The 27,970-nt window shown below is 40.5% G+C and overlaps 1 protein-coding gene across 1 annotated transcript in view; it reads left to right on the top strand.

Annotated features, from left to right (window-relative positions):
- hmcn1 (hemicentin 1) overlaps positions 1–27,970 on the top strand; it is an 80,007-nt gene that overhangs the window by 29,347 nt on the left and 22,690 nt on the right. Inside the window, exons 11-54 of the mRNA XM_068707602.1 lie at positions 21–290; positions 2,935–3,076; positions 3,266–3,393; positions 3,738–3,851; positions 4,089–4,247; positions 5,190–5,381; positions 5,461–5,556; positions 7,099–7,226; positions 7,320–7,464; positions 8,712–8,824; positions 9,908–10,067; positions 10,966–11,131; positions 11,671–11,798; positions 12,297–12,548; positions 12,780–12,875; positions 13,099–13,293; positions 13,444–13,574; positions 14,487–14,634; positions 14,747–14,873; positions 14,968–15,122; positions 15,250–15,528; positions 16,061–16,342; positions 17,132–17,240; positions 17,337–17,506; positions 17,739–17,893; positions 18,437–18,560; positions 18,724–18,825; positions 19,704–19,880; positions 20,079–20,230; positions 20,454–20,577; positions 22,398–22,573; positions 22,809–22,905; positions 23,262–23,384; positions 23,527–23,682; positions 24,038–24,319; positions 24,433–24,600; positions 25,484–25,597; positions 25,858–25,944; positions 26,078–26,269; positions 26,373–26,546; positions 26,641–26,754; positions 27,033–27,178; positions 27,267–27,417; positions 27,726–27,923. Of these exons, the coding sequence (XP_068563703.1) occupies positions 21–290; positions 2,935–3,076; positions 3,266–3,393; positions 3,738–3,851; positions 4,089–4,247; positions 5,190–5,381; positions 5,461–5,556; positions 7,099–7,226; positions 7,320–7,464; positions 8,712–8,824; positions 9,908–10,067; positions 10,966–11,131; positions 11,671–11,798; positions 12,297–12,548; positions 12,780–12,875; positions 13,099–13,293; positions 13,444–13,574; positions 14,487–14,634; positions 14,747–14,873; positions 14,968–15,122; positions 15,250–15,528; positions 16,061–16,342; positions 17,132–17,240; positions 17,337–17,506; positions 17,739–17,893; positions 18,437–18,560; positions 18,724–18,825; positions 19,704–19,880; positions 20,079–20,230; positions 20,454–20,577; positions 22,398–22,573; positions 22,809–22,905; positions 23,262–23,384; positions 23,527–23,682; positions 24,038–24,319; positions 24,433–24,600; positions 25,484–25,597; positions 25,858–25,944; positions 26,078–26,269; positions 26,373–26,546; positions 26,641–26,754; positions 27,033–27,178; positions 27,267–27,417; positions 27,726–27,923 (6,897 nt within the window). The remainder of the gene's footprint in view (positions 1–20; positions 291–2,934; positions 3,077–3,265; positions 3,394–3,737; positions 3,852–4,088; positions 4,248–5,189; positions 5,382–5,460; positions 5,557–7,098; positions 7,227–7,319; positions 7,465–8,711; positions 8,825–9,907; positions 10,068–10,965; positions 11,132–11,670; positions 11,799–12,296; positions 12,549–12,779; positions 12,876–13,098; positions 13,294–13,443; positions 13,575–14,486; positions 14,635–14,746; positions 14,874–14,967; positions 15,123–15,249; positions 15,529–16,060; positions 16,343–17,131; positions 17,241–17,336; positions 17,507–17,738; positions 17,894–18,436; positions 18,561–18,723; positions 18,826–19,703; positions 19,881–20,078; positions 20,231–20,453; positions 20,578–22,397; positions 22,574–22,808; positions 22,906–23,261; positions 23,385–23,526; positions 23,683–24,037; positions 24,320–24,432; positions 24,601–25,483; positions 25,598–25,857; positions 25,945–26,077; positions 26,270–26,372; positions 26,547–26,640; positions 26,755–27,032; positions 27,179–27,266; positions 27,418–27,725; positions 27,924–27,970) is intronic.

Genomic DNA, 27,970 nt, shown 5'->3' with positions numbered 1-27,970 from the left:
ATTATTTCCTCATCCTGCAGAGCCGCCTCCAGCCATCACAGTCGAGGGTAATGTGACCGTGTCTCCTGGCTCCCGTGCTGTCCTCACCTGCCACGTCGTCAGCACGGTCAGCTTCAACCTCACCTGGCTGAGAGGAAGTCACGATGCCCGCCTGGACCCACAGGTGCACGTGTTGACCAACCTCTCGCTACAGGTGTCCGCTGTGACCCCAGATCACTCGGGCTGGTATGAATGCAACGCTATAAACGAAGGAGGGATGCAGACAGAACGAATCTACCTCACTGTGCAAGGTGAGGAGTGTGTGTTTATGTGTTTGATGTGATTCTGTGGCGTAAGATCAGAATTGTGTGAGAAGTGATAAATACACATCATCCTACAACAACTGGGTCTAAAAGAGCACAGTTGAACTTTCATCTTGTTGCCGGTGTATGTGCGTGTGCTTTCATGGTCTTGTGAGACTTTTCTTGTTCGTGATTTACACCCTGGGGGAACAGAACTCTTGGCAAACACATCCCCCCTCCCAAATACACCATTGTATCCCAAGTGCCCCCCGCCCTTCTACCCTCCCCAGCTCCCTATAATTCACCCTAATGCTTTAAGGGATGTGTGAATATTATTTATGCCTGACTCTCAGGCAGCGCTAAAGTAGAGTTTTCCATCTCCAGACAGCTCTCATAGTTCTGTTTCTAACACTTCACTGACACTGAATCAGGAACACTTTGTTGCACAGAGTATCTCTGGCTATCTGACCACAGAGCATCGGCCCGAGCTTGGCCAGGAAATGCCGATGTAATAAAGCAACTAAAACCTGCCATTAGCAGATGATTTCAGCCAGAACCCATTGACAAGAACCCACAGAGGGTTGAAAGAAAGCAAGTGAGAGCAGCGAAGAAGCTTTGTTTTACATAATCCAATCCAAATGGACATCCAGTATTGAATTTGTTATACAACCATCAGTCCCAGAAGAAGTTAATACAAAGACCATCTGCTGCTTACTGTCGCCTAAATCTATCCTTGTATGTGTCCTTCCAGGTCTTGATACTTTGAAACAAAAACATCTCTTAAAGAACAACAAAGAAATTGTTTCACTTCACCTTAAGCTGACTTTTTCTCTTGACCCATTTTTCCTGAGTAATTGAAAAGTTCCCTGTGATTTGAAGAGAACAAATTGAAAAATTGCAGGTTTAATTCCAGTACTGCAGACAGGGTTGGAGAGGAGCTCTGTCATTTGGCTTGTCTTACTGATAAGTGAGTTAGTAAAATTTTTCCTAGTTTGAACTGGATATTTTTCTCTTCATATCTCCTCACCTGTTCATAATTTTTCACATTATCCTGTCACTTCTTTCTTTGTTATTATTTTCTTTAACCAATTTCTTACTGCTTTTTCAAGATTATTTTCTCGGCCTTATCTCTGTTTCTCTCTAAAACATCTGTCAGCAAGCCCTCAGGGTTTCCTAATTACCCCCTGGTCAGACCCATCCTAGTTATTAGCCTCACTTTGAAGTGAGTAAAGTCTGCTGACGTCTTACAACACTTGGATGGAACACAGTGGAACTTGTTCTGCATGGCCACATGCCAACAGAAATAGGATGAAGAGGATTTGTAGCTGATTTCTTTCTGTTTTAGTGTGGAAGTAAAAATCTTAAGGAAAGCAACATGAAAATGGTATTGTGGCAGCACATTGGTGATAAGAGGAAAATAGTCAGAGACCAGGGGAAGTTGAGATGGGAGGAGGATGCATTGTAAGTGGGAGTGAATGTAGATGAGCGAGGCAGGTAGGAAGAGGGGAAAATGGAGCAGGTGATGAACAGAGTGCTGAAGACAGGCTTCTTTCTGAAACATTAAGGTAGAACAATGTGTCTTCCCTCTCAGGAACCTCTTTGTTCCTGAACTCAGATATCACCCCGCCCCCCTCAGGTCAGGGTGACCTCATGAGATGGAAGAACCAATTGAGAAGAAAGGCCGGCTTGGCTGTAAATAAAGTTTTTCTGACGCCCTTACTTTTAATTTTAACCCTGTCCGAGTCGTAATCACCAGTACAGCCTGAGGCGCTGAGACTAAGAACAAACCGGTGGCAGGTTGAGGTATTTAATTTTGTTATAACATTATAACACAATAAATCCCTCTCCGGCATCTTAGATGGACACACATCGTTATTTTCTTGTTTTGGAAGCGTTCTGTTTCTCCATTGTGAAGACTAGTTCTCACACTGTATTTTCTACAGGTTGGAAAGGTCAGAGACTGGAGATATTTCTAGCAGTGGGAATGGAACAGAGAAAACATGGCCTTGAAGGGATGAATTACAGTTACACATCATGAATCAATAGAAAAATATTTTACAATTCCCCAGCTTCTCTGGGTCTGGGTTCAATATTCCTCCCTGTGTTACCAATAGATAAGAAATGAGGGTGATGGATATGCCGTGAAACATTGAAAAAATCCAGCTACAGTGACAATAAAAGTTTATGCTCTGTTACATCATTCGGCTGTGCCTGATTTCATTCAGGGTGATGTAAGAAGTTCCTGACTTGCATGTTAAGGTCCAAAACACCATCGACAACACCTTACGTGTACTAATATGTAACACTATGTATGGTTCAAGATTCAAGAAGCCAAAATCACTCATATCCTCAATGATGGAAATTATGTTTTCATTTATATTTTCACATCAAGAAGCGAAGCCCCAAATCAGAATAGAAATTTTAATCCATAACTTTGTTTTTTACTTTCACATATTTTAATAGTGATTGTTTCATAGATAGACTGTTGACTAATTGATTGAATTTAGCCAGTGCAATCATTACAGTATACTAAGTGAACTGAGTGACTGAATTAGATGAATATTGATTAATTGTTTGATCTGGCAAATTTGTATCTTTGTACATCTCTTTTCCTTTAATAAAGTTCTATCTTATCTTGTATCTTTTCCTTTAGAGGTTCCCAGGGTTTCAGTAGAGCCCCAGAACCAAACCTTTACAGCGGGAGAGGAAATGAGGATCAGATGCTCGGCTAGCGGCTACCCTCCACCCCGTCTGGTCTGGACCCACAATGACATGTTCATCATGGCATCAAACAGGTGAATTCATCTCTTTTCACATGAGTAGATTGGAGGACTTTTCTGTTTCTTAATTGTTTTTGTATTTTATAATATCAATCAATCAAAATTTCAAGTTTTACTTCACGTCTCCCATTTTTCCAGTCATGTTTCCATGTGATCATGCTGAAATTTCATGAAAATACTGAATTGTGTATTTTCCGTGTTCAGACACAGGATGACTGCTGATGGCACGCTAGTTATAAGAAACATGGAGAAAAAGGATGGAGGAGTGTATGGCTGCCTGGCCAGCAACAAGGCTGGAACAGACACGGTGACCTCCATCCTCACTTACATTGGTGAGTGCCACAAAGCACATCCATCCATCCATCCATTAGCTATATATTATCCTTTAGATGGTCACAGGGAACTGGAGCCAATCCCAGCTGACATTTAGTGAGAGGCGGGTTACACCCTGGTCAGGTCGCCAGTCAATCACACACACATACAAACATAGAGACAGGCAACTATTCATGCTCACATTCACACCTACCTCAAAAGAAAAAAATGCATGGCATGACACAAAGCACATGCAGTCAAATGGAAATAAATAAAACAGACATTTACTTAATTTGCACATCTGCATTTCCATTTGCTCTCTCTATCATACTGATGTTCTCTCTGTTCAATTCTCCTTTCCTAGAATCTCCTGTGGTGACAGTGGCTTTGAGGGATATTCTCATCGGCATTGGAGAAACCACAGTGATGGCCTGTTCTGCGTCTGGAATCCCACAGCCGGAGATCTGGTGGTACAAAGGTAACACCTGAGCAGGAGAAGGAAATACAACAACAACAGAAAACAATATTTGGACATTTGTATATTCTGGACAAACTAAAAAACTAAAACCATGAAAAATATTAAAAGCTCAGCGTTGAGCTAAAATAAAACCCCATTGGAATTTCAAAAATGTTTAGTTTTTCCCACTAGTTGATCACACAATCTAAATAAGAATTAAGCTGACCACACTCCACTGTTGTTTGGTCTAATTTCTAGGTGATGTCCAGCTGCATTCATCATCCCGCTTGGACGTGGACGCGTTCAGAGGTTTACTGGCAATCAAGGAGACCCAGGATGTCGATGCTGGAGATTACACCTGCGTAGCTGTCAATGCTGCTGGCACCTCGTCAGGAAAGATCTCTGTTGATGTAGGAGGTGAGAGTGGCACCAACTTTAGTTGTAAAAAGCACTAATCAGAGTAATTAACCCTGAATAAGAACAAAATAAATAGAAAGATTACAACTTGTGCAACCTTACCATAGATATCAATGTGCAGACTGCAGAGTTTAGAAGTGATGGAGTCATTTCTTGTTTCTTGTGTTGCAATGTTGCTACAGGTGGCTGTTTCATGGTGTGCTTCTTAGACCCTTAAACCCTAAATGGTCAATGAATTGGGTGTTATGGCTCACAGCATACACTAGTGTGTGTCTGTTTATAATGATACAAAGGCTGCTTTGGTGCAGTTAATGAACGATGCCTTTGCTAGGCCAGGGACACAACGTGTCTGGTTTAAACCTAAACAATGTTACACTAGAGTGTGTCAATATCCATGTATAGTTAACTATGCCAGCTACACTTTCGTGCATGCACAAAATATAAAAATGAATGTGTAAAATATATAAATGAACCAACAATTTGTAAAATAATTGAAGACATTGTTTAATTATATTATTTTATCATTCATTTTCATAATAACTGAATTTTATTGGATAATATTTTCATTTCGTTCTAAACATTTTATTCAAAGATGACTGGAAATACAAGTGTTATTGGGGAAAAATTCCATTATGAAGTCAAAGCAGACTTTTGAAAATAGATTTATATTATGAAATAACAATGAAGTCCTATAAAACAATACTATCCAATACGATATATTGAGCATTTTTTATTCATGTGATTATTTGTGTCATAATTACATATTTAATGACAATTTGGTGCTCCATATTCACACAGTTCAGTACGTCTGGTCCTAAAACCAGTTGTGAACAACCCAAGCTTACATGATGGACAGGTTGATTGTCTGTAGAATGCAATACAGATGGGTGGATATCCCCCAAACCTTTTGATCTTTCCCATCTTCAACCTTGATCGTTACAGCCGCGCCCAAGTTCACCCGAGAGCCATCCGACGTGGCGCTGGACATCGGCTCCAATGGGACCTTGCTCTGCCTTGCCCAAGGTCACCCCGAACCACAGGTCAGCTGGAAGAGAGAGGATGGACTTCCAATTTTCAACAGGCCCCGCGCATATGGCACTATTACAAGGAGCAGGGAAGGTCTTCATATCACCAGTGAGTGTTTTAGTGGGAAACACATTACAGATGAAATTCTCTACGTTTATGTCGACATAAATGTCCCTTTTTCTCTCAGACCTGTGGGTGGAAGATGAGGCGGTATATGTCTGTGAGGCTCACAATCACTTTGGCAGGATCCAGGCCCAGGCAAGAATCACTGTGACTGGACTGGGTAAGTTTTGCCTTTCGGATTTATTTTTCTGTCTCTTAAATGGTTGTGTCTCTTAATCTTCAAATGAAAGCTAGTATTTACAGAAATACAGCAGGCTATGTACTTTTTTATTTCCATCTGGGCTCTTATTGATTTATTATTGATTGATTAATTATCTTAAAAATCTCCAGGGGCAATTTGATATGGGTTAACATGCAATACGTTATGTGGAAATGAAGGAATACAGAAGTGTAGCTGAACTGAAAAAGTGCTTAGATAGGCCTGTATGTCTTAAAAAACCTATACATACTCACACATGCTCACATTACTTTTAGCTGAATATGCATTTTTTTCTGAGTATGTCTATTCAAAGATCATATCTACTCTCCATGTCCAGTACATCTTCTAAAACCGCATACAGTACCATTGAGTGCCTATGTGCTGTATGTCCTTGTGGATGTGTGTGTGTGTGTGTGTGTCTCTGTTTCAGTCTTTACACGTGAGTGTGAGTTCATTAGCACATTTCAGTGGGTGTGTTTGAACACATGGGCCTTGTTAACCACTGTTTCTATTTCACGGTTTACAGTGGAAACACACTGAGCTCTTATATGTGGGCCAAAGGTTAGAAACCACAGACCCACCCAGATGACATATATTACTACCCCACTACCCCATTTCCCTACTGACAACGTTGCCTCATGAGATACGCACACCCAATACACACACCCATTGCAGAAGCACATGTAAAGTACCTTCTTTGGAAAATGGTGGAAGTAGAGAGCAATAAAGTTGGCATGCATGTGTATTTGCGTGTTTGTGTGTGTGTGTGAGGTTGTGTTCCCAGGTCCTTCAGGGCGGTCGTCAAATTCCCCTTGACAACACCCTGTATGTCTGTCACAGCCTACACAGATAACATCAGCATTGTCTGTGTGAACACAGCCAAACCATTTAGACAAAAGTGATGCCATTACGCGTATATGTATGGGTTTATGTATAGGTATGCATATATGAGGGAAGTAGGAGTGTCCGCTGTGAAAAATGTATACTGTATATGCTGTATTGTTAGTGTGTTTATAGCAACCAAGCATTCCCTGTTCACCGTGTATTACACACACAAACACTTGCACATGTGCTACCTTTGAGAATAAATACAACCACACTTTCTGTCCATTCTGTTAAGTGTTGACACACCAAATTTAAAACATTTGTTATATTTTATCCATTTTATGACTGTCTGGGACATTCTAGGCAGCAATTTATTGGGTATTTTTGTCTGTATGCTTTCAGACACAGAAAGCTAGTTGACCTGTGTGTGTGTGTGTGTGTGTGTGTGTGTGTGTGTGTGTGTGTGTGTGTGTGTGTGTTTGGTCTCTATGCACAGAAGAGGCTACTACCCACATATTGTACATCTCAACAATATCAAAACACACATGGTTTTTATAGCTCCCTGCTGATTTGAATCTACTTAATCATTTTCTTGAATACTTTCCTGTCATCTTCTCAGCTTCCTTGATTATTTTGTATTACATAAACCCTGTATACTTGTTTGCATGGTATCTGTAGTCTCGCCTGTCATTGCGATGAGTCCAGCTGTACTCAGTGTAATTGAGGACCAGCAGGTGACTTTGCCGTGTGTGCTATTGGCTGGGAATCCGCTGCCTGAGAGGCAGTGGCTACACAACTACGGCTTGGTGAGAACACAGAGATTTTACAGTTTTTAAATGTCTTCCATGTCTTTACTTTAATGATTTCATTTGAACCACTTCAACCTACAAATCTTTTAGGTGACCTCAGACCAGTACTGGACAGTGAGGAGGGACGGCAGTCTCCATATTGAAAGAGTCCGGCTGGACGATGTGGGTGACTACACCTGTTTGGCTGAAAACATTATTGGGGCCACCAACCATACCACCACTGTCAACATCTATGGTAGTTTACAAAAGCTTAAATACAAACTATGAATAGACATGCACATGCTTAAAAATTTGTTAAAACCTTGTGGACTTTTTGAGCACTAGCTGGACCCACATTGTGTGTGTTGTATTAGCTCGATCACATGGATAAACATGTATGTGCAATGAGAATTGGGGAATTTTTATATTTCTACTGACTGTACAGGGCTGTAATGCAAACGAGTAGTTAATGCTAATGTTATGTCTCTATATCTCTATATGATATACTATTATTTTCTTTTTATGTCAATTTTAAATTTGTCTGGAAACATCTCATCAGTTGTCTCATATATTTTGTAAATTTTTTCAATTTTACCTTTTTAATGAAAGGGGCAAAAAGAGCATTTATAAGCAGTATATAAACATTTAATACATTGTTTATTCTTTTCTGCTATGACAGGTGAAAATGTCTATGAAAAAGCTTTATTGCAAATGTATATTAGATATGATTTGTGTTTTTTTTCCTTTTCTTTTATTCTGTTACCTTCTCCATTTCTCACTGCCCTGCTTGAATGTCTCCTCTACACTGCAGAGGACTCTTAGCCTCACGAATAGGATTATCTTTGAGGTTGCATTAAAACCAGGAGCAGCTGAGGGTAATGGCAGAGTTTGGAGCACAGTGAGAGGGGAAAATGTGCTCACCATTTATATTAAAGTCAGTGATTGCCAGATTCTAGCAACTTTAGGAGGAATGGTCCGCTGCATGTCCGTAAAGGCACTGACTCCCTTCTTGAAATTAGGTCAGTCCTTTCTATCTGTAAATACACAGAGCACTGGACATTTACACTATGTAGGTCAGTGTATAGTTACATTTTCCATGAAGACCTCTGAGATATACTTTCCATAGAGCATACATAATGCAATGTGTGTCCAAAGACTCCAGATATAAGTCCACCATGCAATACTGGTTCGTATTGTGTACACCGTGTGTGATTTTGTTAGTTTAATCACATTTTTCATTTCCAAGAAGAGGCTTCAAGCCTCCCAGGGCTGATCTTTTCTGCAGATTCCCAGAGTTGTAACAAACAACAAAACAAGTCAAATAGTGAGAAGGAAGGAGAGAGGGAAAGGAAAAGGATAAGAAGAATAAAATAAGAGACACACAGAGAGAATCAAATGCATAGTAGATGCAGAGCAGGAAATTCATCTTTACAACCAGATTTTACAATACTTGATGAATGTATGTATACACAAAAAACAAATATTGTTTTCCTATGTTTCCAGTGATTCCTACCATTCAGTATGGCCCTCAGGTGTTCAGCACAATTGAGGGCACATTCATCACTCTACCCTGCCGTGCCAGTGGAATACCCACCCCTGACATTACCTGGACCAAGGTATGGATTGGCATCAGCTGTCTTAGTACTTGTTTTAGTATGAAATATGTCAAAGTAAGAGCCAGTTCCCCCTGCTTGCAGTGGTGTGCCGTTTTCCTGCCACTGAAGACCTTAATTATCTCTTTCATAAAAGGGAGATAAAGTGAAACCAAATGAAAAGTATGTAGGTGAATCAAGAAAAAACAGGTAAAATGTATAACAGCCAAGATTGCTCATGTTGCATCACACTTTGGCCAAATATTACCAGATTAGACACCACAACATGGTGCTAAATTAAAGCTTTTATGCAGCTCATTTGGATTTGAAATGTGAACAATGTATGTTCATGTAGTGTGGCTGTGCAGTTTTGGGCAGAGATAAGTTCCACTTGAAATGGTCCAGATGTGGATGCACTGTTTTCAACTACAAGGGGTACAATTCTTACTATATTGATAGCACATGATAGGAAAACGTCTGTGTGAGATTACATGTATGTCGATCATGTGCCACTCCATTAAAACAGCTCTACCCGTGTCCATTAGCCCGTACTGTGTGCTCAGTCTTTACATGAGCACTTTTGTGTGTTAGTGTGTGTGTATGTGGACAGTTCCTCCCTCTTTTCCATCTTTTACACTAGTTTCTCTGAGTTGTAAAAGCGATGCTGTTAAAGTGAACAGGGCTAGAGGGACACATGAAACTAGACCCTGCTAAGTGTTGCACCAGCTGTTAAAATGTGATTTCCGCTGATTCCTTTGCTGTTCTCTATAACATCAATCCAGTCAAGTCAAGTTAGTCATGTCAGATCCAAAGGGACAGTCCAGAGACAACACAATCCAGAGGCACTGACTTAACATTTTGCTTTGTGTTTTGGATTATTTGATTGTATAATATATCTATATATATATATATATATATATATATAACTAATACAATTTTAGTACAGCCTTTTAATCAACAGCAGCAAAGACAATCAAACCATAAATTTAAGAACACTTAGTAGGTCAAACCACTGACACCATGGCAAGTGTAAATAAAGTAAATGAAGCAGAGGTAATGAAACCGACTCTGGCCCCTGCCCTTTCCCTGTTGTGATTTGTTTTGTAGGGTGGGGAGCTGATGTACTTGGGTGGTCCAGCTTTCTCTCTGGATTCTGACGGCAGCCTCCTCATCACCTCCCCCACTGGAAATGAGACTGGAGAGTTCATCTGCACAGCTACCAATGCTGCCGGCTACGCCTCCAGGAAGGTCCAGCTCACTGTCTATGGTAAACCTCATCACCAGCTAAAGGTTGGATACAGTCAGTACAAAGAGAAAGAAGCTATACGTAGCATTTAATGTCAACAATATATTACTAAATTAATTAATTAGTATAATTACTGTGATCATTGCCAAGAAGTTTAGCAGCCTCTACCAGCTGGCAAACTACATTACAAGTCATGTCACTGTGTTGGCTGTTGGATCACTACAAAACAGGATCTACTATCCATTATTTGGGCTTAATGGTTGCAACTCAATTGTAGTTAAGCTTCTCCATGTGCAGATCCAGTGTCCTCAATGACTGTTATTGATTTGTAAAGCCAAACTAAAGACCAAACTTCTGAACTTTATTTTACCGCTCCAATTGTCCCCATGTTGTGTTGTGTGTGGTGATGGAGGAGTTGTAGGTAGTTTTCAGAAAATAGGGGGACAGATATGAACCAACCTGCTCTCCACTTTTTTTAATTTACACACAGTTAATAGAAATTGCCTTTACCTGCTATAAATACAGGATTTTATTATCTGTAGCCAATTTATCAACCACTTTTCAATTACTTTTGCTTGATAATCCCCAACCCTATCAATAGATATGATGACTACATTTAAAGATAGCCATTCTAACAAAATAAATAGAAAAAGGCTTCTCTTACATTGTGGGCAACAGGTTGTATGACTCTGTACTTTTGAATATGTATAGGCATATAAATGCACTATGAGCAATGGCAGATCCTTTAAGGGGGGAAGGAAAAACACCAACACTCATTGCAGCAAGAGGCAATTTTATCAAAATCTCTTTATAAAAAAGTATGTTTCTTTATAAGGTTATTAAACATTGTCTGAAATTGTCACATTGATGTCTAAGAACTTTGAATCGAGTCACTGTTTCTGTGTATATGTATGTCCAGTCCGTCCTAGGTCCAATATTAGTGGCGCTGGAGGCACAGCAGAGCCGATGAAAATGTCAGTGATCGAGGGTGAGGACGCCATTTTACCATGTGAGGTCCACAGTGTCCCACCTCCTACCATAAGCTGGGCCAAGGAGAGGCAGCTCATCTCGCCTTTCTCTCCAAGGTAAAACACATACAGAACCCCTTGCTCACTGCTGAGGTACAGTAGCCATTTTTCACTAAATTCACCCCTATTTTTTAGAAACACGCCTTTCTGACTTAAAGTAAACCCCCATGAATAATAGTGTACATTAACTATAAATAAACATTCAATAAAATCATATTAGACTGGCTGTAGGCTCAAAGTTAGATTTGCAGTTCTAAAAGACACCCCATGCTGTCTGCATTGCTGTGCTCTGTCTCTGGACCCTTCGTAGCCTCAGGGTAAAGTTTGTGGTTTTATAAGATGACTGAGCAATCTTACTCTTCTCTGTGATCTGTTGTACCTACTGCCACTGCACTTACAATTATGGTTGATGGTGGATTAGTAAGAATTCTGGAATATCTGTTGACAGAAATTACTGAAATAGTCATTGAGTGAAGAAAAAAAATTGCTGTGTTTTTGCTTGTTTTGTAATTGGAAGCTTGCGTAATACTTTCCACTCAGACTTTCACTTTACATTTTATTGAATTGCTGCTTGTGTGTGTATGTGTTCCTCCCAGGCACACTCAGCTTCCCTCCGGCTCTATGAAAATCTTGGAGACCAGAGTGTCAGACAGTGGACTTTATGTGTGTGTTGCCTTGAATATTGCTGGCAACTTAACACAATCCATTGAGCTACGTGTTTTGGGTAAGTTCAAAGATTACAAACAGACAAACAAATATTTAATTATGATATTATCAAGGGTTCCTGAGCAGCAGTATGACTTGTTTTTGTCATGTAAGGATTCCTGTTTGTCTAAGTTTACTGTGTCTAGGTACATTTTAAAGTACCATCAAAACATCACATGATTAACATACAATCATTTGAATCAACGTTTCTAGATGTATTCAGGAAATTTTTGATTTTCATCCCTTAGCTGTCATGTAATTGATTCTGTCTGATATAGCTGAATAGCATTGAAAACTACCTATTCAATACTCATACATTACCCAAATGAGAGTTGAGAGAGTTGCAGTCTAGACATACTGTCATTATGAATGACATAGAATAACTACTGAATGACAGAAGCATATATACTATGGAATCTAAACTTCCAGGCCGATGTACCTGTGTAATAAATAACATGCTGGTGCAGAGGAGGAACTAAAGCTTTTTAAATGTGATCCTCTATCATCTGTCCTGCAGTGCCCCCCAGTATCCAGGCGGGACCCAGGGTAATGAAGGTTCAGGTGGGTCACCCTGTGGAGCTACCCTGTGTGGTTAGAGGGGTCCCAGAGCCCACCCTCTCCTGGACAAAGGATGGTAAGAGGTACCCAATATCGTCTGATGGCAGCCTGGCACTAAGAAATGTGGGGCTAGATGACGAAGGACCCTACACCTGCACAGCCACCAGCACTGCAGGCAGAGACGAGGCTCAAGTACGGCTTCTTGTGCAAGGTTGGTCTCTGTTAATGTCTTTTTCCCAAACCCTTGCACTGTGTTGATTATACATATGAGTGTTGAAATGTTTTCGGAGTTGTATACGTCTGTTAAAGTTGGATTGAACCAAATGACAAAAATGTGCAGCACAAAACATTGCACACATGCTAAAGTAAGAAATAATGTACTGTATGTTTGTGTGTTTTGTAGTGCATATTTGTCATTAATTATGTGTTTGTGGGTTTTCAGTGCCCCCTGTGGTCGAGGTGTTGGAGCCGCCCTTCAATAGTCCCCTGCAGGAGAGAGTTGCAAACCAGCGTATTGCATTCCCCTGCCCTGCCAAAGGTTAGGGAACATTTCCAACCACCCTCTGGTATTATGCAGAGGATTGAACATAATTAACTTTTTGTAGGATAACAAAACATACCTACACTTCTACCAAATCGTAAAAGTAAGATAAAGTTAGTTGAGTAATTAGAAACATTCTCATAAAAGTATACACTATAATAATGACTATGTCAAATATAGTATATTTGTTATCCTTTCACTATCTTCTTCTCCATTTCAGGTCTTCCCAAGCCAGTGATTCGGTGGTTGCGTAATGGCCAAGAACTGACTGGTAATGAGCCCGGTGTGTCCATCCTGGAGGACGGTACACTGCTGATTCTGGCCGCTGTGTCACCGCTAGACAATGGAGAGTACGTCTGTGCTGCAGTCAATGATGCTGGATCCACTGAGAGGAAGTACCAGCTCAAAGTCAATGGTGATTTAACTGTTCTCGATGTTTCTGACTTTAGAATATTTGCTGACACATCACTTAAACAGTATCTTCTATCTTGTATTTTTTATACATTTGATTCCGTGGAAAAAAAAAATGCTTAAAGCTCGGTAATCACCTTTGACACCTCCATAGTGCCCCCATTTTTCCGTGACGAGGAAACGCCTGGCAATGTGTCATTGGTCCTGAGCCAGTCCACCAGCTTGGTGTGTGATGTCATAGGAAGTCCGACCCCTGTCATCACCTGGTACAAGGATGGGACCCCGGTAGGTGAAATCCCATAGAATATGCTGTTCACATATATTTTATAGAAAATATGTTGACAGTCGTCATTCACGTTTAGAACACAAAAAAGATTTTGTACGTATGTTACTTATTTTCAAGGTAAATACACACACTATCACCATCTTCATCATCATTACCATCAAAGACACAGTCTCAGAGGTTAGGTAACATGCTGCCTTATAATTTTCATAACCTATACTTATACTCTGGTCGAGTAGGTCATGTACAAGGATTGGATTACAACCTTTACAGGCATGAAATCACTGAGAAATTATAATGACCTTTCCTTTCATTTATTAAGTTCTCATAAAGACTGAATGAGCTCTGATCACAGGGTACACTGTCCAAGAGAACAGAGCCGAAACCACAGTGGATCCTGTGTGTGTGTGTTTGTAACAAAGACCAGCCAGCCCAGCCATGGAGGCAGCATGGTTTAAAGCTGTAATGGCAGAGTAATTATGATAAATTGATGCGAGAGCAGAGAATTAGCACAGACTTTGCTATAACATCCCAGTTAGCTGGCTGCTTTTTGTTCCCTTGGCTGCCTTACAAATTATTCCTGCAAAGCACAGATGGGAAAATCAGTTATCTTACTTTAATCTGTTAGTTATGAACAATCTAATGAACAATGCACTCTGAATTTTTTTGGCTCTAATCAACAATTTAAAACGTTTCATGTTTTATAATCATATTACTCAGCTGAATGGATCGTTGGCTCTCTCTTTCATTCTGCCTGAATTGTAGGCTGCAGCTTTTTAAAATGTTGTATCCTTTTATCATGATGTCTTGCAATTCGCCCCATAATTACTTTGAAGCAGTATTTCCTAAATTCTAAATTATGCTGTTGTTTTTGCTTTTTAATTTGATTCGGGTTAAATGGTGTTGATCGACAGGTGTTTGCTAGCAACAGCATCCAGATTCTTGACATGGGAAAAACCCTGAGACTACTGAAGGCAGCCACAACAGACACAGGAAGCTACAGCTGTAAAGCCATCAACATCGCTGGCAGCACAGAAAAGGACTTCTTCCTGGACGTATTGGGTGAGTAAGGGCAGTGAGCAGTGTCTATGGAAACTCCCAAGAATTACGGGGAAAGAATTGTGTGCAGACAGAGTCAGCTAATATACAATGATACTCTCACTCTCTGCCCCAGTCCCACCAACCATAGTAGGGTCAGGCGCCCCTCGAGATGTTTCAGCCATTGTCAAACAGGAGATCAGTCTGGAATGCCATGTGCTAGGAGTGCCCTTTCCCACAATCCAGTGGTACAAGGACAGGAAGTAAGTGCCTTCTATTATAAGAGTACTTACTGTCTCTATTATGGTAAGAATTATCAAACAAATTGAATAAACTGGGTTGAACTTGTGTTTCTAGGCTGGTGTTTCTTGGTGATCCCAACCTAGAGGTCTCAAACAAGGGTCAGGTTTTGAAGATAAAAAGTGCTCGACTTGGGGACAAGGCCCGCTACCAGTGTAGTGTCGTGAATACAGCCGGCAAACAGTCCAAGGATTTCAACCTCAGTGTCTTTGGTGAGTGTGGATTTTGACAGATCCTATGCAGTCAGGTACTACTTGCAAAGCCTACTCTTTATACGATAAACCTAAATACAGCTGAATTACAAATTTCTGATTCGTAATTATTGTGCCATTGTTCCAGTGCCCCCCTCCATCAAAGGTGGAAACACAACCTCACAGGTCACAGCCCTGCTGGACACTTTGATAACACTGGAGTGTGAGGCACGCGGATTGCCGCCTCCCACCATCACCTGGTACCGAAACGGTGAGGCCATCCTATCCCACCGACAACTTCAGTATGTCGAGCGAGGCCACTACCTGAAGATTCCTCGGGTGCAGGCGTCAGATGCTGGCCAGTACACCTGCAAGGTGACCAGTGTGGCCGGGAGCGCTGAGAAGAGCTATGAACTGGACGTCTACTGTAAGAACCTGATATCTGAGACCTAATAATCTACACACATTATCCCTTGTTATTGTGCTGCTGTATTTCAGCTTGAAGCAAAAGCATTAAAAAATCATCTTAAATATCTAGAGTGCATTTGAATTTGACATTGAAATTAGGTTTTCAACTGAGGAACTCTCTGAATATAAGTTCCCATTGTGTGTCTGCATTTGCAATCATTCTCATATGTTCTGAGCTCTGAAGCTTATTATTGTATTAATCAGAGCTTTAAAGCATTTGGTTTCACTCACAAAGCATAAATACCTTTACAGCAGTCAAGAATAATTTGAAACAGCTGTGGATAGTGTGCAAACCATTTATTGTAAAAATAAAATCCTTGATCCTTGAAGAGCACAAAAATGGATACTGAGTAGAGGAATTGATACATAAAGAAATCATGAAAACCTGTTGGAAACCTTGAGTGTGAGATGTAAATAAGATATCAGTCATGTGAAAAAGTCCTCCAAGCTTATCCCTCCTTTTGTTCTGTTTCTCTTGTATGCCCCCCCAGTGCCTCCTACCATTGCAGGGGGTGATGATGGGCCAACTGAGAGGAAAGTGGTCCTCAGTAAGCCTCTGATTCTGGAGTGTGAGGCTGGGGGACACCCTCCCCCCTCCCTCACATGGCTGAAGGATGGAGTTCCTGTGCGTGATGGTGAAAGTGTCCGTCTTCTCGAGCAGGGGAGTAAAATAGAAATCTTCTCAGCCACGGTGTCAGACTCAGGACGTTACATCTGCGTAGCTACAAGCATCGCTGGAGAGAAGGAGGTCAAATATGACGTCAAAGTTCTAGGTATAGAAACACTACAGCCAACTGACAACATGCACAGCACATACACACACACACACTCATGTCTCAATGTTTTTATCATTGTCACTGTTGTGTTAGACCCAAACTAACGAGACTTGTTGGGACCTCACTTATCTTTGCACAGTTTTTTTTGTCTTAATTCTAGTTAGTTGTTGACTCAAATTATTAATAATGAAAAAATAGTATACTACTACTGGTAGTGTACTTGCCGTATACTATACAGTATTAACAAGAATTCAGCATTGTGTTTACTTCGCAGACAGCAATTTAAGAATCCACAGTGCAGATTTTAAGTCCTCTTTCTGGTATTTAATACTTGAGATTCAAACCTGCGCGGGGAGACCCCAATGGATTTCTAGTCCATCGCCTTAACCACTCGGCCATGACAACTTTTGTCAATACATTATTATTTTGTCCTAGGGCCCTTTCACACGGGAAACAGGCACCTGCTATTTTATTGTGACTTTGCATGTCTGACTAAGGAGAACTCTTTACAAAATCCATACTTTATTCACTGACCTCTTTTGATATTATTACTTACAGCAGCAGAAATAGAGGAAGACTGGAATACATTCTAGTTCCAAAGTTGAAATTTTATAATGAATAAAAAATAAGAAAAGAAGCTTTTAATTCATTTTGACATGGTTTTCTAGTATCAAATAGATTATATCAATTTTGAAATTACACAGGCATTTATTGTGGTTTTCCAGGTTCAAATGCTTTGAAATATTACTTTAAAGCGTCACCGAGATTTATTTTTTTCAATCATAGTTCCTCCTTTCATTGACGGAGCTGATGACGTGACAGACAGCACAGTGATAGTTAGCAGCCCTTTAGAGCTGGAGTGTCAAGCCACTGGAACACCTGCTCCTGTCATCACGTAAGATCTCCATCTCATGCACACAGATTTAAATAAAAATGCATACACACCAATGTAAAAAAAAAAAATGTTCAATGTAAAACTATTCTTTTCCAGGTGGTATAAAGATGGAAAACCAGTCAGACAGGGGGAGGGGTTGCGGGTAGCAGCCAGTGGTCGACGGCTGGTCGTTTCCCGCGCCCAGGTTTCTGACACGGCTCGTTTCCAATGTGTGGCCACTAATGAAGCAGGAGACCACGAGAGGGACTTCAATGTGGTCGTCCATGGTAAAATCTTTAAATGCTTTGTCACATTATTTTTCTGACAATAAATGAATATAGAGGAAAGTTATGTATACACTTTAATTGTAATAAATGTAATTTGTGCTTTAAATGCAAGCCACAGATACACTCCCACTTTTGGTAAATACTACTTTGTCTTTTTTCTGATATCCTTTTTTTTCAAAATTTGCTGTAAAGTGTTATCAAGAGAATAACTGTATCCTTTTCATCTCCACAGTTCCTCCATCCATTCGCACCACCGGGTCTGCTGAACGTTCAGTGGTTCTCCACAAGCCAATCAGTCTGGAGTGCATCTCCAGCGGCATCCCTCTTCCCAGCATTACCTGGCTGAAAGATGGCCGACCAGTTGACACAACACAGGGGCACCTTAAGGTTGGTTCACTGATGGACTGAATATGAATTCCACTGAAGTAGGCACAGCCTCAGTCAAACCCTACAGTACATGCAGACTTATACTGTCGAAATGCACCATACACTGAAGTCATTCAAAAATGTTCAACGGTTGCTAAATTTCACATGAATTTAAAAAAAAAACACACACACACTGTTTTGTTTAAGGGTGGGCCTTGATTGCTAATTTAAATCAATGCAATGCTACACAGAAGGAAAAAAAGGCACTGTTCTATACAGCAACATTAATTTAAGTCGCTGAGTGTTGCAAATCAACGGTTTGTGCCAAGTTTGTTTAGTTTTTTTATTCTAAATGGGAGTCAATTGCAGATGAGTCTTTGACTTTTGGCCTGTGATGTGTTTTTAGCAAATGTCTGCATAAATGGTTATGCTTCAGGCACAGAAATTAAGCATACCATTAGTTCAGGCAAAGCACTGAAGTCACTTTTATGCTCACATGTTAACATGAAAAGTAGTTACCAGTCTGAATTGTCTGTATGCTGTATGTGTTTGTATCTGTCACAGTTGGAGTCAGCAGGCAGAATGCTAAAGGTCACAGAGGCAAGACTAGAGGATTCTGGGAAATATACCTGCCTGGCCACCAATGCAGCTGGTGAAGCCCAACAGCACATACGGCTCAGTGTCCATGGTAACTTCAAGATACACACAGCACTCTGCATGTTTCCGCCCCTTGTCTCACTCATCTCCTGGTTTCTGTCATATATACTTCTCTCTGCGTTCTGTGTCAAGGGACTAGGTGGAGCCAGGAGAGTATCATCTGATAAATTACTGTTCTTGTGTGTGTCCCTCAGAGCCGCCCAGTATCCCCCACTCTGGAGAGATCGTGAACCAGACCATCCTGTCAGGCTTTCCCACTGAGCTTGAGTGCAAGGCCACAGGCAGCCCATTACCTGGTAAGACGGCTCACAAACTTTGCCCTCCTTCCTGCTGTGCTCACTTGCGGGCTCCAGGACGTAGTTTCCTCTGACTTCTGAGTTGGAATTGGCTGTTCTGCTGTTTTCCTTATCTTTAACCATTATTGGAACGGCAGAAAATTTGATCTCAGGTGACTCCCTACAGGCAGCTTCACTCTCTTCCCACCGACTTTCTTTCCTGAGTACAAGTTCAGTACAGATAAGCAGTCACATTCCAGTGTTATTGAACCCTCTTTTCTTTGGCTGTTTCTGTCATTTACAGCAGGTGTTTCATTCCAACAATCTGATATCTGTGAAAATGTTACATGTGAAAATATTTTATTATAAATCTGTTTTAGGCTCTGTTGCCCAAAGCAAAACTATAGAGGTCCAGTTTGTAAATTCAATTTCACTACCACAAATAGTCAAATAATAAATTCTATTACTTGATGAAGCACTAAATGGTAAAATAGGTAAAAATACATCACGTCTCTGATCTGCCTCTCAAAACCTTTAAGGACACCTGGACAGTGTTTGCTTACTTTTCTGAGGGTTGAAACAAAAAATACTGAAGCAGATTTTAGTTTCTATGAACCACATATCTGGAACAAAAGTAAGTTTTGAGATGTGATCCAACTCAAAGCTAATTATGGCTAAAACAAGGGTTTTCTTTTTAATTTTCTTTTGTCTTTTTTTGTTTCTGCACGGTAACTGCACTCCAACCTTTATCCCTTTATCTGTTATTCTTATCTTTATTTTAATTTTATTTAATTTTGTTCCATTTTTTATTCATTTTTCTTTCTGATGTCTTTTAAATCTGATTTTAATGAGTTTTTTTGCTTTATGTAAAGCACTTTGAATTACCTATTGTGCTTCAGCTATCACTTGGTACAAAGATGGCCGACCTCTGACAAGTGCAGCTGGCCTGACTATGCTGAAGCGTGGCCAGATGCTGGAGATTGAACAAGCTCAACTGTCTGATGCTGGGATATACAGATGTCTAGCGGTCAACCTAGCTGGAGTTGCTGAGATATCCCACAGCCTACAGGTGTACGGTGAGTACATACATTCAAATCAGATGAGTAGACATCATAACAATGTTTCTCTAGGAGACGACTAAGTCACACAACGATACGATACTCTTCAGTCAACAATCTTATCCAATTTCTCAAAACTACTTAAAACTCCAGCAACTTCTCTATCTGACTGTTTGTCATGCATTTATGCAATCATTTGCTTTTCCTTCCTTGCAGTGCCTCCGGTCATCTCCAGCCGAGGTGGGACAGTAACAGTTGTGGTGAATGAAGCTGCCAGGCTAGAGTGTGAGGCCACCGGTGTTCCTCTGCCCAGCCTCACATGGCTCAAAGATGGCAGCCCTGTGGCAAGTGTGTCACATGGCATACAGGTGTATACACATTATTCTCATATCACTATGATTATTTAGTTGTTTTTTTTGTCAAAATGTGACATAAAGTCTCCTTAAATTGTTATCTTGAATTAAATCAAACATATACAATATATGCCTACATTTTCATGAAATGTGTATCATTCTGTAGGTTTTTGTGATGGCTGTGTTTTTATGTATTTGTGTGTGTGTTGTGTCTGACCTTTTGATGTGTTTCTCCCAGGTGTTGTCTGGTGGCAGAGTGCTGTCTCTAACCAGTGCGCTGGTTAGTGATACAGGCAGGTACACCTGCGTGGCTGTCAACGCCGGAGGAGAACAGCATAGAGAGTACGACCTGAGAGTGTATGGTGAGTAAATCAGCACTGCAACAATTCTGAACATATATAATATATATATACAGCTACATACTTTACGTTTACTTAAAAAACAATAAATTAGCAACTGTTTTTAGCCATTTTTCAGGAGATTTTGATGAACTAGCCTCTAAAGTGTGACGATTTTCATCTTTTCTATGTCGTGTATGATAGTAAACTGAATATCTGTTTTGGACTGTTAGTCAGACAAGTGTCATCTTCAGATTAGGGATTTTTTACTATTCTCTGACGTTTTGCTGACAAAACAATTAATTAATTAATTGAGAAGAGGCAGAAAAATGAGCAATGAAGTTGCAGCCCCAGGAGGTTTCAGTACTATGTTTTAACTTTCAGTGGTGGGTTTTCCCGTTTGTTTACTTTTAGATCACAGATTCAGCCAACAATGACTTAACTTCCATAATCATTATGACAGAGACTTAACTAATGCTGCACTGCATTATATTTTGGGGATGTTTTGAAGTGCCTATACATTTTGGTAATACAATTGTTATTAAGCATTAGCTTAATTAGGCAAGTTGTTGGCAGGTGCTTTTGAAAGAAAAGTACTTATTATTCAATTCTTCTCCTAAGGACTTTGTGTTCATGACTTTAATGTATTTTCCTTGTTCCCTTCTTGTTTTACTGAGTAATGACTATGGCCGCCTGTAGTATGTCTTTCAACAGAGCACCAGTTCCAGTAGGGAACATGAATTGAAATACTGAAGCAATATTTGAACAAGACAAGTATGATTTAACTAAGTTTAGCATTTCAATAAACCTTGTCAGTTTCCCTACACAGAGCTGAGCTTGATGGCAGATCAGTTGTTATACAAGTCTGATCAAAGCGAATGTTACCGAGCAAATAGCAGACAAGTAGTTTACATATAAAGTCTGTGCTTGTATGTGTCTGTTGCTGAATGTCTGTTTCAACATATGTATGTGGAATACAAACATCCACATTACGTGCATTTCCTCAGAAAGATCAAAAAGAGCTTGTCCAGAGAAATAAAGGCAGATTTGTTGTGGTAATTGCAACCATTCTTCTGCAGCTTCCTGTGTCTGGCCTGAGCTGAGGGTCTGTTTCTGTCTTCCCCCAATGACCATAATGTAGGGGAAATTGGCGAGCAGCCTTTTTTTAGATCAGGCCAGATTCACCCAAACAAGGGGGACTGTCCTGTCTCATGAAATACTGACAAACAGAAGCTAGATGAATAAAATTGCCACTTGACACAGATGTTACATTTAAGGAATCCAGCCTGCTGTTAGAATAGAGACATTGTCATACTGAGTTGTTGCAGAAAGTTGTTAATTCAATTTTTTTCCACCGTTTGTCTCGTTGCTCAGATTAGGGTCCCTAGATGATACCTAGATAATCCCAGGGGAACAAAAACATTCTTGTGGGAATTTCTTTGCTCCTGAGTCATTATGTATCTCAGTGCATATTAGCAATTTCCTTGGAGATTTGGTTTCATGAACTTCTTGGAAATTAAGCTACTCTCATTGTTAATACCACAAACAATGTTCAACAGGTTTAATGATGCTGCCATAACCCAAGATAGAATTAGTACTTAAAGAGCACCAGATGCTCAACTTAACCGAGCCTGTGCATCTCAGGAAGCAATTATTCAGTTTTGCTTTTGAAGAGCTTACAGCATTTAGAATGGCCAAGCGGGCTAACTTTCAAAGTCAATAGACGCTAAAGAGCATGTGAATAGTGTGTATATGCGTACCTCATTTAGTCTCATTTTGTATACATGATACTCTGTAATCTGTCAGAATTTTTTTTCAGTAGCTTGCTTTCATGTGTGCCACAGTGCCACCAAACATTAAAGGGGAGGAGGTGAATGCCACGGTGATGCTTGGTCGTCCAGTGGAGCTGCACTGCCAGAGCGATGCAATCCCTCCACCCACCCTTTCTTGGCGCAAAGATGGTCGACCGCTCTTCAGGAAGTCTGGTCTGACTGTCTCAGCGGATGGGAGTGTGCTCAAGGTAAAGCCAGAGTTAGAAATGATAAAACAGTTATATTAATATTTGTAAGGAGTGTTTTGAATCAACTTGAAGTACAAAGTTTGGTGTAGGTGCTGTGGTTCCTCCTTATCAAAACAGCAGTACTTTTACTATTCACCTCTTTTTTTTACTAAATAAATATCTAGTTTATTGGCTTAAGAGTTTTTCAGTATTATGTGACCATATCTCATGATTTGTCTGTATATCTATTTGTTAGGTCGATAGAGCCCAGGTGCAGGATTCAGGCAGGTATTCCTGTGAAGCCATTAATGTTGCTGGCAAAACAGAGAAGAACTATAACCTCAATGTCTGGGGTGAGTTTATCTTAATTTCTGGCTCTATTTGTTTGTTATTCTGCTGAACTCACTCTTGATGAAAGACTGCATGAGGCTGTTACCATAGCTACCTGCATGTGAACTGACCTGAAGCCAGTGTTTGATGATTGTGGCAATGGTTTGGGATAATTTGGGTTTTAGTTATACATACACTCTTTTATGTTGTGCTATTATATTGATACGTTTTTATATAGAAATTGATGTGAAAATGATTGTTAATATTCTCTTTGGGTACCTTTTTACATTGTTCACCCTTTTAACCTCAGTGAAATGTACCAGCATGTAGCTTGAATGAGATGTGAGCACCTCCTTTAGGTCTCTTGTCCTCATTACAGTTTCTCCCAGTATCCGCGGCTCAGAGGAGGCGTCTCCTCTGACTGTGATTGAAGGAAGTCTCATCACTCTGGTGTGTGAGTCCAGTGGCATACCACCCCCCAGCCTCATCTGGAGAAAGGATGGTAAGTGTATCTTAGTTTGTAGATACACAACATGACGACAAGAGAAAAAAGTAATATTCTATGCACATTGGGTGATGCACTGATGTTATGTGGGTTACATGTTTGAACACCATACCTAACCTGTAGTTTGTGTTCATCCCAGGTTCTGAGCTCAAATCAGACCAACGTCTCAGGGTTTTGTCAGGAGGTCGCCAGCTGCAGATCTCCAGTGCTGAGAGGACAGATACAGCCTCCTACACCTGCACAGCCTCCAGCACAGCCGGCACCACTTCCAAGGAGTACAGCCTGCAGGTTTATGGTACGTGTGTGCCACCAGATCTGTGACATCTCGTGATCAACGTAATATAAGTTGTTGTTTTGTCTTTTATGGGAACTGCACTCCCCATAAAAAAGTCAGTGAAATATAATCAGTTACAGGGTGGTAAAATAATTAAGAACCTGCTTTGAGAGGGCAAATTATGTATTTTACATGTTGGGAGGCAACATCAGTGTGTGCTGGGGATCTTAAAAGAGGAAGTTCACACAAATGTCTTTTATTTATTATTTATTATATTTAAATAAAGTACAAATTTATGAATATATGTTTGTATCATGCAGCAAAAAGATATCGATATAGAACATGTGCACCAACTCACTTGCTTCTTTTACTTCAGTCCGCCCTTCTATTAGACGCAGCGAGGGCAACACCGATGATGTTGCTGTGACCAAAGGAGGTGATGTGACCCTACAATGTGCTGCAGAGGGCGTACCACGACCAGCCGTCACATGGCTGAAAGATGGGCGGCCTATCATAGGCCAGCACGGTGCAATGATCCAGAACGAGGGGAGGCTGCTGCAGATTAAAGATGCTAAGGTGTCAGACACAGGACGCTACACCTGTATTGCTGTTAATGTGGCAGGACAGGCTGACAGCAAGCATGACATCAGTGTTCATGGTATGAAGCTGTTTTTTTGTTTTTTTTTGCTTTAATCTTAAAACGTTTGGAGAATTACAATGTCTTATACTTTCTTTCTGTCTTTTTGTCTCATTCCCTCTCCTCTTGTTCAGTCCCACCTAGTATAATTGGTCAGGTGCAGTTGCCGGAAAACGTGAGTGTTGTAGTGAAGAACCCAGTTGCTCTGAGCTGCGAGGCTTCTGGCATCCCTCTTCCTGCCATCACGTGGCTGAAGGATGGTCGGCCAATCAAAGCTACCAGCTCAGTGCGTGTCCTCTCGGGTGAGTTACAGTCTGACTTTCTGGGCTTTCAACTTGAAATTGTTTTTCAAGCTTCTTCCCAATGTGTATGTCATGTCGGATGTCTTCAAACGTCTATAAAATTCCTTCTTAGTTTAGTGTCCCATCCATGAAGGAACAGACTTGAGGAAAGCAAACCAACCCAGAATATGAATGATGGTCTAAATTTAAGAGGAGTAACTCAAACTATTTTAGCTGGGTTTCAAAGGCCAAGCAGTTGCAAAACATGACCAGTAATAAGATATAATAGGCTTATTGCAACTGGGGCCAAACTCAACAGACAGAGATTCGGGAAAGAAGACAAACTGTAGCAATTACTTTGAATTGTGTGTTTAAACATTTAACCAGATGTGTTGGGTTTTTCCAAATTAAACTGTGGCCCCTAGACTTAAGCATACTACCTAGATGTGCATAACTAGAAGTAACATGCATCTGCCAAGTTGACCCATTGGATTTTTTGACTCATCTACATTTTGTACATGCTCAGGATAATTGAAATTATTTGGAAACCAAACAAATGCCATTGTTTAGATTGTTAAGGTGTAGAAAGTAGAATTTACCTTGTGTCAATGTTTGTCACAGGAGATTCTCATGAACCCTGTTCAGTTGTGTTTAAAGACAGATGCAATTAGTCTTGAATCTCATTATACTGATTTGTAAATGTTTTAACAGCTGTGAGTCTCAGAGTCTAAATTCGTTTTGGTAATTGATCCCAGTTTTCTAAGAGGGGCTTTAAATGTTGTTTACACATCCACAGGATGTTTGTCTTCTGTGGAAAAGGGGCATGTTTATGCTGACATAGCCTTTGAAAACATTCCATGATGACAATAGATAAATGTTAGTAATTGTCCTGTTAAATCTCTAGGGGGCCGGAGCCTGCGTCTAATGCATGCTGCAGCAGAGGATGCTGGGAGGTACACCTGTATTGTGTCTAACAGCGCTGGAGAGGAAAGGAAGAACTTTGACCTCGACATCCTTGGTAATGATATTATTATTATAGTATTATAGTATTTTGTTTCGACGGCATTGTATTGAATGAAAATTTAAACTTCAGTGTACAGATTTAAATACCATTTAAAAGTCTATAGGGTGAGAATTGTTTTCGTCTAAAGATCCTTTGATTTAATTTATCATCAATCTGAAGAGATGCGATGAACATGTATCTCTCACTGTGAAAGCCTTTTAATACATTGGAAGACAGTGAGAACCATATAATTGATTTTCAGTTTAATTCGACAGTTCCACCAAGCATTGTGGACGAGGGAACTGTGGTGGATACTAAAGTCATGGAGAAACACAACATAACGCTCACCTGTGAGGCGTCAGGTAACATCATACAGACATCTCTACATTGACTTCCAAATTGCATGTTTTGCTGATGAAAATTCTTTTGATCGATCCTTAATATAGATTATGTTAAAGATACATTAATCCCTAACCTCATCTAATAATCTCCCAGGTAACCCTTCACCAGAGATTAAATGGCTGAAGGACGGACAGCTGTTGGTGCCTGACAGACGCCACCAAGTCTTGTCTCACGGCCGTTTCCTCCAAATCTCTGGGGCCCAAGTTGCAGACACTGGCAGGTACAGCTGCCTGGCATCTAACAGTGCAGGGCATCGCAACCGCCACTTCAACCTCAATGTCCTGGGTACAAACACAAATCTTATAAATAATTACTAGTATGAATCAAACTATTTGAGATTAAATCATGTCCTAGGTTTGATCCCCCCCCCCCCTTTTTTTTTTGCCAGTTTCTCCCACCATTGCTGGGTCAGGTCCTGACGTTTCTGCAGAGGAGGTGACAGTAACTCTGAGCAACCCCACCTCTCTGGTGTGTGAAGTCCAATCCTACCCTCCTGCTCTCATCACCTGGCTTAAGGACGGCACTCCCTTTGAGTCCAGTCGCCACATCCGAGTCCTTCCAGGTTTGAGATCACATGTACATTACGCTAGAGTCAAACTAAATAGAATACAGTGGTATGGTGCGTCTTTTGTCATTCGCCACCCATACTTTCACAGGTGGGCGAACCCTGCAGATTATCAATGCTAAAGAAGAGGATGCAGGGAGATATACCTGTGTGGCCACTAATGAGGCTGGAGAGACACTGAAGCACTATGAGGTCAAGGTGTATGGTGAGATTCCTGCATCATTTTTACATGCTCTATTCAATTTTACCAGAAAAAAAAGAAGAGTACAGTGCAAAGCTTTTCATATGGAAAATATCAGTTATTGCACAGCCTATTTCATATGCTTACATGAACAAGTAAACTGATAATCATCAGTGATCGAAGTCTTGACAATTTAACTTGGAAATTGCAATCTGTAAATTCTTTAAGAAGGATGAAGGATCATCATACAAACATAGCTATATACATGTGAGTGTAATCTTAAACACGTTTCTTGACTCCAGTTCCCCCTCAGATCAATAAGAATGATATCCCAGGAGAAGGACTGGCCCCCAAAGAGGTCAAGATAAAAGTCAACAGCACACTGACCCTGGAGTGTGCAGCTCAGGCTTTTCCTACACCAGCACTGCAGTGGTACAAGGACGGACAGGTAGAAATCTAATTTGATTCCATGAGAGTTTATGGATGAAAATAAAGAAAATAACCTGTAAAAGCCACAACTACTGTTTCTACCACAGATCCTGCGTGCAGATGACCATGTGTCCATAACAGCCAACGGTCGTATTGTTCAGATCAAGCATGCTCAGGTGTCAGACACTGGCCGCTACACCTGCGTTGCCACTAATATAGCTGGAGAGGATGAGAAGGACTTTGATGTAAATATACAAGGTGAACTGGGTTGACTGATGGCGATGTATTAACTGAGACTATTTGTGCATTTCATGGGCTCAGAGTATTCTCATGCTGTTGTTTGTGTTTTTATTTTAATACTAAAATAGTATATCGAAAAGGGAAAACAACTGCAAAAATGCTTTGGGCTTGTACAATAAAAACATCTATTTTAAAGTCAACATCCTTTTAGATAAATGTAGAGCCATTGCCTTGATTATGTTTCCAACCACAAACCAAAATAAAGTTTCCAAATTGCTCAAAGAAGGACTTAAACATTTGTACTCTTTCTTTTTTCCCCTATTCAGTTCCACCTAATTTCAACAGGCCTGGTGGAGTTGGTGATATCACGTCTTCCCCTGGCTTTGGAGGGGATGTTCGAGATGTGATACTCAACAATCCTATCTCTCTATATTGTGAGACCAACGCTGTCCCCCCTCCAACACTCACCTGGTATAAAGATGGACAACTGCTGTCCTCCAATGACAAAATACTGATATTGCCAGGTGAAATAGACAAAAAAGAAAAAGAGCCAAAAAAAGTTGGAGCAAAA

This window comes from Cebidichthys violaceus, unplaced genomic scaffold (genome assembly GCF_023349555.1).
Source record: "Cebidichthys violaceus isolate CVI_PGR_0920_01 unplaced genomic scaffold, fCebVio1.0.p SCAF_13, whole genome shotgun sequence".
Lineage (NCBI taxonomy): Eukaryota > Metazoa > Chordata > Actinopteri > Perciformes > Stichaeidae > Cebidichthys > Cebidichthys violaceus.
This window is presented reverse-complemented; position numbering and strand designations above follow the sequence as displayed.